This window comes from Abramis brama (genome assembly GCF_963993115.1).
Source record: "Abramis brama genome assembly, chromosome: 21".
NCBI classification, from domain to species: Eukaryota; Metazoa; Chordata; class Actinopteri; order Cypriniformes; family Leuciscidae; genus Abramis; species Abramis brama.
The window spans coordinates 29,499,044-29,511,907 of NC_139983.1; the positions used below are offsets into that span (position 1 = coordinate 29,499,044).

The 12,864-nt window shown below is 36.4% G+C and overlaps 1 protein-coding gene across 1 annotated transcript; it reads left to right on the top strand.

The window, feature by feature from the left end:
- Positions 1–410: 410 nt before the first annotated feature.
- ngb (neuroglobin) lies at positions 411–6,287 on the top strand. Its single transcript, XM_084097491.1, has 5 exons — positions 411–662; positions 892–1,119; positions 2,108–2,216; positions 3,944–4,063; positions 4,239–6,287. Exons 2-5 carry the CDS (start codon positions 1,022–1,024, stop codon positions 4,389–4,391), a joined length of 480 nt encoding a protein of 159 aa, XP_083953617.1. The 5' UTR covers positions 411–662; positions 892–1,021; the 3' UTR covers positions 4,392–6,287.
- Positions 6,288–12,864: the final 6,577 nt, after the last annotated feature.

A 12,864-nucleotide genomic window follows, 5' to 3' on the forward strand; every position in this document is an offset into this window, starting at 1 on the left:
AAACAAAGTACTTTGAATCTTTATCTTCTTTCACTCATTCATTTTAGATCTCCTTAAATGTTTTCTTTGATTATATGCATACGGAGTGCATGAAGGTGTTGTTATTTTGTTGATGGCCAGACTCTCACCTGTAGGAGGAGCTATGGCTCGTAACATGGTACTATTACTAGGAGCAGTGGAGATCAGAGATATTTCCCTTCTATCCTTATTTATGTCCATATGAACACAATATCACAAGGATGAGAACATTTAGGACAGTTACAGTGTGATCGATTAAAAATAGATCTATACGTTGTTGTTTTTTATGCAGAAAATGCAGAAGATTGCCAACACGGTCTCTTCATCTTAGTTTGAATGCACATCAAGCAGCATCTATGAGGTTACATGCAGCAGAAAGGGGAGAGGGAGCAGATAGAGGGAGAGATAAAGAGAGAGAAAGTGAGTGAGTGTTTGCATGTGTGTGAGAGAGCGGGGGGAGCAAAGAGGAAAAGAGAGAGGAAGAGAGTGAGACAAAGAAAGAGAGAGAAAGAGAGAGAGCAAACACAAGGATAGCAGGCTTGACATATACATATTCGCAGTGAACAAACAGACGTCCTAATGCCAGAGAAAGACAGACGAAGCCAGTGAGAGAAGAAGGTCACCTCTAGAGCAGTGAAGGAACGGTACGTCGGCTTCACACACTGTTTATTGTGACCATAAAGTCAGGGCTAAGTTAGGTTTCTTCTCTTCTAGATGTTGAGTGCATGAAGCATTTGTCGGAAAGCGTTGGCAGTAAAATTGATTACAATGCATTAATGAAATGTATTTGAAAGGCTTTTGATTCTATAATCCCTCATGCACGCTTCTCTGATAAGTCTTATTTGTCCTGGGCGAATGATATGCACTTCACAGGGGGGGTCATACCTGAAGACTGAACTCTGGAAATGGGAATTCAGGAGGTCCTGCTTTAAACTGAAGAACACATTTTGATGCCACGACGCTGAAAGACGACCAGGAATCACAGCATTACCCGAGGGTCACAATGGAGAAACTCTCTGAAAAAGAAAAGGGTCTGATCCGGGACAGCTGGGAGAGTCTGGGGAAGAACAAGGTGCCACATGGAATTGTTATGTTCACGAGGTAATGTATTTGTCGCACTGCATGCTGGCTGAAACTCTTTTGCAGTCAGGGATAATGCTATTTGACTTAGTCTGCATGTTTATTTGGAAAGTTGCAAATAGAGTTGTGTGGCGCACTTCATTTACATCTACAGTACATTGTGGTTTTTTTAGTGTTTTTTTTTAGACAGAAGCATTTGTCAAAATAATTTAATAAAAATAATAAAATTCATTTACAATAATTAACTATTTTTAAAATGATTAAATGGTTTGTTTTTTATGTAAAGCACAATGCATACAGTATAGTAATTGGCAATCAAAATGCAGGATTGTTGCTTTTCATAACTCAAAGATTGTACTAATCATGTAGGTATAGCAAATTAACTAAAACTAAAGCGTAATCTCTTTAAATCCATCAAAAATTCCCCATCAGTCTCCCGCTGTCTGTTCCTCTAACCGCAGCTCAGTAAGAGGCTTGACTTGTTGCTTGGCGACAGGGAGCAGCAATATCATTTTCATCAGAATCACCTTGTCGGAGGAAAGATGCTACCAAGTATCACTTTCCTGAGTATTTCTCTTTAAACTCACCATAAAGTCTGAAAATGACTTTCTTTGGGGGAAAAAAAGTGAAGGGACTTAAAGCTACAAAGAAAAAAAGAATACACATTTTTCTGTTTTCTATTAGTCACGGTTAAATGACTTAAATTACCTAATTTAATTTTATGTGAAGTAGTGCGATTAATCGTATCTAAGATACAAGTTTGTAAATATATGTGTGTTGTATGTATATGTGTATATTTATATATATATATATATATATATATATATATATATATATATATATATATATATATACACCCACACATATATATTTACAAACTTTTATTTTAAATGTGATTCATCACGATGAATCGATTTGACAGCACTAGAAATAGGCACCTGTGGTTGAAGATCCATGTCAGTGTACTGCTCTGTAATGTTGACTGATTAAGTGTAACATTTCTTGATAGGTTATTTGAGCTGGATCCAGCACTACTTACTCTCTTCAGCTACAGCACAAACTGTGGGGTCGCACCTGAATGCCTCTCCAGCCCAGAGTTCCTCGATCATGTCACCAAGGTGAGCTCAAAGGTCAAATCTGTAACAATTGTTAAAAAAGTAAAAGTGCAGGAACCTACTTTTGGGCCATTTCTCAATATGCGTTCTTATGCGATCTTGCATCCTTGTGTTCTCGTTCAACATTATCATCAACTTGCCGAAGTTCAATTCCGATACTCAAAGAATGCATGAAATTACCTGGATGTGTTCTTGATATCGAGGATGCATTTAATGTAGACTTGAGAGAATCAAACAGTTGGAAATCCCAGAACTCATTGTGCGTGGACGATAAATGGAAGGCTGTGTGTGTTTAAACAATACAAAACCGCTACAAAAACACAAACGTGCGGTGGCTCATGAAAGTAAACATTTGTCGTTTTGTTTTGTGATAATGACATGGAGAAAGCCTTCAGTACATTTTATTAGCATATTTAAAAGTATCTTAGGTTACAATGTATTTTAAGGTGTCTTTGTTACAGTGTTATTATACATTTAAGTACTAAGTAATATTAAGTAACTGCAAGTACTTACTATAGGGTTAGGATTAGGGTTTGGTTTGGTTTAGGGTTAGTTGCAGGTAATTATGCATAATTTATAGTGCATGTAACATATGTAACAATGTTACTGTAAAATAAAGCATTACCAAATCTTAATATTGGCAAAACATAGGCAATGTTTAATATACACACTCCTTTACACAAATACCCATGGTAAAATTATCTAAAAAAATAACGTAAGTAGTTAAACAGGATCACAGCACATCTCAGTTCTCACAAAGATGCGTTCCGTGTCCTCGTGTCCTTCCGAGCTCTTTCAAGGTAGCCTGGAAAGACCAGTCTTTGCATTCAGATAGAACTGAGAAAAAGCTTTGCTGTGGCGTCGTTGCTAAAGTGGAGATGCTAGGCCGGTAAAAGGTTGCTGGTTCGATCCTCAAGGAGCAAGGGTTTTGTCAAGATGGACAGATTAATCCTAACCCTACACCTGTGGTACGAAATGCACTTTTAAGAGTTCCCATAGGGTGAGGGTAACTATCTACAGAAGTAAGCCATGACCATGATGCATTTCAGCAAAGCTTGCACTCCGAGCTTGCTTCAGAGGTATTGTAATAAATTCACAGCACCACTACGCACATTTGGCCGCTAATTTGTCGAAATCTGTCGAAAGATCATTGATATGTTTAGTTGTTGTTTATTGCACCATAGAGCCACATTGATCATTTAGGGCCAGGGTGTTTGATCCTGCTCCTGGAGGGACTGCAGAGTTTAGCTTCAACCCAAAATAAACACACCTGAACTAGCTAATCATAATCTTCAGGATCACTCGAGACATCCAAGCAGGTGTATTGGCACAGGTGGAAGCTAAACTCTGCAGGATGTTGACCTTCCAGGATTGGACACCACTGATTTTGGCAAATGAACACTCATATCTTATGCACCAGAGAAATTTTGTGTTTGAACTTAGCTTAAGTGGATTTACTTACTGTAGAGTTAACAAAAGTTATCATGAGCATTGTAATTTTTGAGGCGGATGTCATAACAAATAGATCGGGAAGATTTTAAAACGAGCGGTTCATTCATAAATCCGTAAGATCTTACCGTCATGCTGTGGAAATACAAACGGGAAGGCAGAACACAACGAGCGCAGCGCTGAAACGGGGTGGGGTGTTTATTTTTATACTAATTTTGGTCCAACTCCTGAGTTTACAGAAATATTAAACCCAGCTCAAGAGTGGTTGTATATCTTCCCAGGTCATGTTAGTGATCGATGCAGCCGTGAGCCATCTTGATGACCTGCATACATTGGAGGACTTCTTGTTGAACCTGGGCAGGAAGCATCAGGCAGTTGGGGTGAAGCCCCAGTCCTTTGCTGTGAGTACACTTCAAGGTCTAGTCATCACTTCCTAGTGATCTATGATGACAGAAATTAGAAATTGCAGCTGTAACGCGCAAATGTCAAAGAAGACCTTGAGATTGACATTGACACAGTCATTGTGATTTTTCAGACCATTGGTTGATTGATTGGATTCTTTCATGTGTTCATTAGGTCGTTGGAGAGTCCCTGCTCTATATGCTTCAGTCCAGCCTGGGTCCAGCCTACACAACACCACTGCGCCAGGCCTGGCTCAATATGTACAGCTTCGTGGTATCAGCCATGACCAGAGGCTGGGCCAAGAATGGTGAACATAAGTCCAACTGAGAAGGAGGTTACTATAGAGGTCACCAGATGTATCTTCTCAAAAATCTTTTTTAAAGAGTGAGGGACTTGGATATGGGACCACCAAAAGGGAAAGTAAGTTCAGCTGAGTTGTGTTTTGGCTCCCTGAAAAGTCCTAACTTTTGGTAGCTTGGTCTAACTGTAGACTGAGATTGTAGTTAGAGATGACAAAGCCTGTAAGGTTAAAGTATGCTTTTCAAGAGTCCAGGACATAGATAGTTTATGGTTGAAACTTCAAAAGCAAAATTTGCTTTGTACATATAGTAATGACTAAATGTATTTCCTCAAACTATCTTAAATGACTGTCTTGATGTATTGATGTTTCAGTGTATTGAGGTTTGACTATGCACATGTGAGCTTGGTCAACTTGAAAAAGTTGTTTTATTCTGTCGCCTCTTGGAATCAGTTTAGATAAAGGCATTTGGAGTCACTACAATTTCACTTTAACCTTAAATTACACCGAATTAATTCAATAGTCTTGCCTGTGCTATGTTAGTTTAAGTTTAGTGATGTTCAGTAAATTATCTGAGCATAGTAGTATTTGGCAATATGGTCCAAATGATAGTGTCAAAGACAATAAGCAATCAGTAGCCATAATGTTTTGATGCCATCCAAATGTTCATGTGAAATTTTGTTCGCCACATTCATCAACCATTATCAGTCTTTCTGGCGATGAAAGTAAATGACGAGAACTGTTACATCCGAAATAGCTTTTGGAATTTTCAGACTGTTAATTTATGAACCTGTGCCATGTCATAAATTTACATTTCCATTGTATGGGATTATAATCGAAGCACTCTACTCCAAGGCTTACTTACGAAAGACTTGTGTAGACTGTTACTTAACATAAAGTGACTGTTATATCACAACCAGATGATTTGTTCACTTATTTAGAATTGTAGATAGTCAAAGAGTGTTTATGATAAACGATCCGCTCCAGTGGGCGTTAGCTATATATAAGAATCTTTATTTCAGAGTTTTTGTTAGCAAACTTTCTGAATAATATTTTTTAAAAATAGTAAATTGCATTAGTTGGCTTATTACAACCTTGTAAGTTAAGAACATACACACTCTTATCTAAGATAAGAATATTTGTTGCCATAATTATGAGCTATAGAAAAACGTTAAAAGCGATGACAACCGTTTTGCTGCTATCATTAAAACATTAAATAGCTTTGTAGAAATGTTGTCCTCTTTATATGAGAGATATTTCTACATTTTAAATGGTTCAGGCCAAGTACAACCGTCACAGATATTGAAACTGCTGGTAAATTTTACATGTTACTTTATATGACAATACCTACTTTAGGTATATAGACTTTTCTGTATATTTAGGTGTATGTGGATTGATTATTTAATTTCATGCATTGCTCAATGGTGTACTGATACTTTTTTTGTGTAAAAGGTATGATTTTTTTTCTCTTTCAAAGACTGTTCTCTTTTTCTGAATATGTACCACCTAATGGCTTTTCTATAACCTGTCTTAATGGAATGATCCGCTTATTAGTATTGAAAATCTTTTACAAAGATGCAATGGTTATAACATTTTCAAGTGAAAGTGTTCCTTTGTGATAATCTATGTTTATTGACCATTGAAGAATTGTGTGTTTGTGTGTAGTGTTTGCTTTTGTGCTTTTTCTCTTGATATTCTGTGACTAAATTGTCTCAATGTCTACCTCACTGAAGCAGCTGATATTAAACAGCGATGTTATGACCTGGCTACTCAGTAACCAAAAAAGTTATATTTCACTTATACTGTACATCCTGTTTCTTTGGCCAGTCACCAATCTAACTAGAATCAGGATCAGTCAAGGCTCTATGTAAACACGTGTTTGAAGCTTATTTGTAATAAACGACAGAAATAAAGAATAACTTGGTTATAGGTCTCTGCTGGAAATTAATGAATTGAGTTTCCATTTCAGCATGTTTGAACTCTCCATAGATATCCTTTTAATAGGCTATTTATAATATTTATCGATCAGTTGATCAGCAAACAGTGGATAACTGCTGAACTTAATAAACTTAAAGGGACGTATAGTGACATTTGTCCATGGTTATTTCTTAAAGGGATGGTTGAAAATAAAAATGAAAATTCAGTCATAATTTACTCACCCTTATGTCGTTAAACCCATTAGACTTTCGTTCAACTTTGGAACACAAATTGTAAGTTTATAGTATATAATAAAATCAGAGAGATTTTTGTCCCTCCATTGACAGACTACGCAACTACCATTTGATGCAACATTGAATCCCAAATAAGTTTCAGCCTTGCTGTGGCTAAAATTAGTTATTATAATTATTTATTTATTTATTTATTTATTATTATTAACCTTAAAACAGTATTTAAACATTATTTCAACCCTGTTAATAAATTAATATTCTTATAATCAGAACAAACCTAATGCCTAGTTCTGTCATAAAACTCTAGATAGCTTAGGTTGATGGGTGGCCCTTATCGCAGCTGATGATATTTACAGTGTTAACTACTGGGCACAAGCTGATTGGTAGTGGTGGGCAGAGCGAGGCTTCGAGGAACACTAAAACAGTTGAAGCAAATGTGCCGTATTGTGTCGAGGCTTCGAAACAATCCGACACCGGTCTCCAGGGTGACCCCTGTTTGTCAGTTCAGTGGAAATGCAACAAAACTCAGGCCAAACATGCAAAAAAACACGTTTTACAAACCCATTGCAAATGTTTAATTGAAAGTGAAATCTATCAAATGCAATTAACTAAATCTAATACGATTAAATATCAAGAAGGCCTATATGTGTAATATATGTTCTTTTATCAATTTCCAGGGTTTGTTTTGTTTGTTCCATGGATGGCTCAGCTAAACAGGGCAATAAGACACTATTAACTAGTATTATTCCTTTTAATTATACTAATGTCTAATTAAAATGTGTACAAATGTATAAAACTGATCAGAGATCAGGTAAAACCCATAAATTCATGGGTTTACAGAGATCGGCCACCAGCGGTGAACCATTGAAAGTACTAAACGCTTTGAAACAGTTATGATGTTACGAAACCATGTTTACTGAAATCACATGACTTTGATAGTCTTGATACACGCTCTGAACCACTGATTCGAAACAAAAGATTCGTAAAGGTTTTGAAGCTTCATGAAGCGTGTTTTGAAAGCGCCCATCACTACTGATTGGTTCATGTCAGCCAATGAGCTTGCTGCTCAACATTGTAATGGCTGGTTAGCATTCACTATAGCAGTTTGCAGTGCGCTTTCAGAGTTTGTCTAAAACCCTCCACCTTCCCCAGCTCCACCTGTATAGCTATGCTAAGGGTAATTGAAATAGGATATTTGTGCAGCAGCAGCATGTCTACATACTCACAGCAGCGTATCGGCGTATGTATTGGCAGTAGCAAGTTCCTGTACTTGCTCTGCAGCAACAACAGCAATAATAACAGCAGCAGCAGTTGATTATCTATTCCGACAAGACCAATTACATTAACATTGTCATTATCCATTATTACCATGCTAAAAATATCCAGAGAGTTGTCATGCTAGAACTACATTTCTTGGTGTTGAATGTTTTTTTGCAAAAATGTCTAATAATGGGCTTATGCACATATCACTGCACCACACAACATTATTTGCAGTCAGTATACATGTATACATACAACTGTGTCAGTATGCAGTGCTGGGTAGATTACTTACAAATTGTTGTCCGTTATACTGATTCCAAATTTCATGACAAAAATTGTAGTTAGTAACATAATCCATTACATTACTCATTTTTGGTAATATAATCAGACTACTTTTTGATTACTTTTAGATAATAATAAAAAAGTGATAAAAAAGTGCTCCCTTATTACCCATTATTTTTAAAACAGGAAATTTTACAGCATAACAGGGTTTAACAAAAGGTATTTCTCAGAAAATGCATAAATAAAAACTAGACAGTTCATTGAATTCCAATGATTTGTCTTAATATATAAATAACATGTCTTTTGCAGCATTTATTTGTTAATTATATCAATTGTAAGTTATAGGGATGTTGTTTCATGAGGATGATCCTTATATAACGCTGGCACACTGGCTTGAAGTATAAAGAAATAGCATTTGACTTATGTTATTCTTCACAATGTCCCAGTTCCAACACTCAGATGGTTATAAAAGAAAAGAAAAACTGTTCACACCTTTGCACTCTCTGATGTGACATTGTCAGAGTGGATGAGATGGAGGAAAACTCCAGAAGCGAGAGCTACTCACTGGGTTTGTGGATTCAATTACACTGCATTATTGTAAATGTCTTGAAGGCTGACTGTCAAGTCTAGGCACATTCTGCCTCGCAAAATCTGCCTCCGCAAATACCATCGTCTATCCAACACTGCTATATAACACCATTATTTTAGTTTTTTTTTTATAATTTATGAGATTCCTATTTGGAATTTATATGATACCAGATTTATAATTAAGAATATTTCTGACAATACAAAAGAATAGAAGCCACAAACACTTGAGCTATATCTGTCCTAAAAGCTAAATAAAGTGTAAAATTGAGAGACAATCAGACAGCAGGGGAGAGACGGCGATAAAAAGGCATAATAATTATAATAATAATAATAAAAACATAACAGACTAAAAAAATCATTATTTTTAGAAAGTCTGCAATGTGTTGGAAGCAGGGCATTGGAAATTACCATGACAACCATGACAAGCACAGTGAGAGAGTGTGTGGAGTGTTTGTATTTTAAGACTCAGACAGTAGAGAAGAGTTGTTGAGGACAGGAGTGTGCTGGAGTGTGACTTTGGGATCTTTTAAAGTGTTGACTGCATTCAGTTCACATTTACTTGTCACAGTGTTCTGGTTTATCATCAAAAGTATAAAGCATTTCATAATGACAAATCTACAATATCTTCACAATTCCTGGCTAATTTTACTCAGTGAAGTACAGTATTTAAGTAAATGTAATTAGTTACTGTTTTTAAGTAGCCTATCTTTTTGGCTACTTTGTAATTTTACTGAGTATCAAAGATATTAGCAACTTTTACTCTCTACCTGACTACATTTTTTAATAAGTATATGTACTCTTTACTCTAATACATTGGTGATGAGTAATGTAATTATTTGTTACATTTTACATGGCACCTAACTTTTTCTGCAGCAGTTTATTTCTGCTTTAAAAAAAGCGATATCGCCATCTACAGGATATTGAAGGTACTATATCTTGTGCGTTTTGCCCTTACGCACCCAAACTTTTCAACAAGGCTACTTTAAGTGAATGTGATTGCATTAGCAAATAGTGAATCACAGGTGTTTCATTTATGAGATGAGGACATGACTGCAGCTGAAACCAGCACGTCCAGTGCAAGTACAGTAGGCTTTGACTATTTCATTTTACTAATCATAATTTTTTTATAATTTAAAAAAAATTATAATTTCTTAGTGTTAAGAACATTATAATAATCGGAAGAACCATTTCCCATAAGAACCTTTTGCCCAATGCAAAGGTTCCATGAATGTTAAGGGTTCATCATTGAAGCTTAGATGCAAATAAAAAACTGTACATGCAAACAAAGTTGTTACAAACAGGGCGTGAGGAGCACTGCGATGGAAAGCAATGCAGCTTTTCCCAACACACTGCGGTGTATCATGTCAGAAATATGTAAATACCCAAATATGTGAATGCCCTGCAGCAAAACTGAAATTAAAATTTTTCTGATGTGGCATGAAAGCATCAACATTCTCACACTTTGCACGACTCGCTTATCCCCACTCTGCGAATCACCAGTGGGTTGTGAAAACCGCTGGTATGATCTACATGATGAGACTTTTAATGGTGATTTTCTTTTTTTTTTATGGAGCTTGACAGAATTTTAATCTTTAGATGAATAAGTCAATCACTGCTGTGTGGTAAACGATATCAAAGTTTGAACATGAGATTGAACAGTCAAACTTTCACCCGTAATCGTAAAAGTTGTGGGTTAGCTACAGTAGGATCAGTAACTAATGTGGCACCTTACTGTACATGGTGTTGATGTTCCCTCTTCTAATGAGAGTCCTTCTGTGACACAGCCTCTGCCAAAGTCTTCACACCTCTCCTCGACATCTCCACTAGTTTCCCTCAGGATCCCACTAATGACAGGAAATACAAGACTGTACACAGTAAGTGGTCACATGGTTATCAGATACTCTCTGCACATTTAAAGTTGTCATAGTGTGTTTGCCAAGAAAATTGCAGCAGACTGTAACTGTAAATCCAAGAAAGAGTTCTGACACTACACATTTATGCCAAAATTCAAAAAGCAGTGCGTCTCGACATATCTGGAAGAAGATGAAAATTAAATTACTTTAAAATCATAGATTTTTCCTGCTCTTTTAAAATAAAAGAGCTTAATGCACTATGTATTTACACTGACATTCACGAGGTAAGGCTTCCTTCCCAGTCCACTCGAACCATTTGTGGAAATAATGCTGCTAAAATGGGTCATTCATAATAAATCACCACAATTATGAAGTTACAACCAAGAGCATGTTGACATATGACCATCCATATTTACATAACACATATATTCAGTATTCAGTATAACTTGGCCTGCACGGTTAAATGATTAAAGTTAGTCAATTATTGTCACGTATGGTTGAAGTAAAGCACATGAAGAAGGAGTACAGAAAAAATTATAATTAGAAGAAGATACACGTAAGAGAACAGGATAACACAAACAAGCAAAACTAAGACGATGCCGGGCAAGGAAACCAAGGAAACACAGGGATTAAATACATGGAGAGGGTAATCAAACTGAACAGAAAAGTGTGAGGGACTAATTAACAATTAACAATCAAGGAAACTAACTAGGAATTCAGGCAGGTAAAACAGGAACACAGTGGCTGCATCCGAAATCTATGGAAGCTTGTTTCCGCCACAGAACATTTTAAAAGATAATTGCACTTGCGTGTTATAAAGTCAGAATTGCGAGATATAAACTTTTTTCCTCAGAATTGCGACTTTATATCATGCAATTCTGAGAAATGTAAACTCGCAATTGTGAGAAAAAAAGTCAGAATTGTGAGATAAAAAGTCGCAATTACTTTCTTTATTTTTTATTCTTTGGCAAAAACAAGATTCCACTGAAATCGTATACTTCCCTACTATATAGTAGGTGAAAAACATTATGTAACAAAAAAAAGTATGTCCAAATTCACAGTACTCATAAAAGAGTAGGAAAAAAGTACCCGGATGACCTACTACTTCCGGCGAGATTCTGAAGTGTGCAAAAGATCCATGAGGCATCGGGAGAAGATTTGTGAATGCAGGTGAAGCGACGCAACTGAAAGTGGCATCATGTAGGTCACATGATAATGACAACATGGCGAATGTAGTACATCCAGATTACATTCATATTACATACACTCATACTATATAGAACCATACTTTAGCGGTCGTGAAGTCATCATTTACTCACCCTCATGTCATTCCAAACCTGTATGACTTTCTTTCTTTTGTGGAACATTAAATAGAATATTTTGAGAAATCTCATTGTTGTTTTTTTATGTCCATACAACGGCAGCCAATGGAAACTGTTGCGTCCTAAGACGTATTTCTTTTTTATTTGTAATTATGTGCTTTGTGGTGTTTTCTTTTGTTTCTTCTATGTCTACTGTCACCATGCTCATGCTGGTGATTAGGATCACCTGTTGCTGATTTGCTGCCCATTAACCTCAGCTCCACTGATTGGCTGCAGTCGGGAGAATGTCAGCATATAAAGCCAGCACCATCCCACAACAAGGAGAGAGAGAGGGTTGCAGATGCTAACTTGCCACATGGACTTCTTTTCCCTTGTTCCAGATAGCGTCATCCTGTTATGTTGTTGAAATCTGTTAACCACTGATGCAGTTGTAGATATGGTTGAAGACTTATGGTTTTGTTAAGAATTTAAGATTTTCTTTTAAGGAAACCTGTAGGGAGGTGGGTGCCATTTTTGTTTGAATTTGCTTTTCTCCTGGTTATGGGTAGCTAGGGAGAAAGGGAACTTTATTTGTTATTTATTTACTTTTTGTTTTGATGTTTAGGTAAGGTATGGTTAAAACTGAGTTAGAAACCTTTTTGTTTGTTTTGTTGGCCTTTGCCCCCTCCTGAAGTTTGTTTCCTTTTATCCTTTTTCTTTTGATTCAATAAATACTTTTTCTAAGCTCACTAGTTTTGGATGTGTGTTACTGGGACTAGAGACAAGAAGTACCTGTGCGCTCTCTCTCCAAAACTTTGTTACTGCTATGCCTAGTTCCCCTAGACTTAAAAAAAGGCTAGCACGTAAAATCCCAAAATGTAAAATTGGTAGCGAATGCTATTTCATGTTTGACTATAAATGGTCAAGCATATAGTAAAAGAAAGATTAACTTGATCAAAATTCCTGTGCAAATGAAATGCAAGTATTCCAACATAACAGCTTGGTTTATAACAAATCAAGCTGTTCAGATGCACATGCACAGCAGGGGAG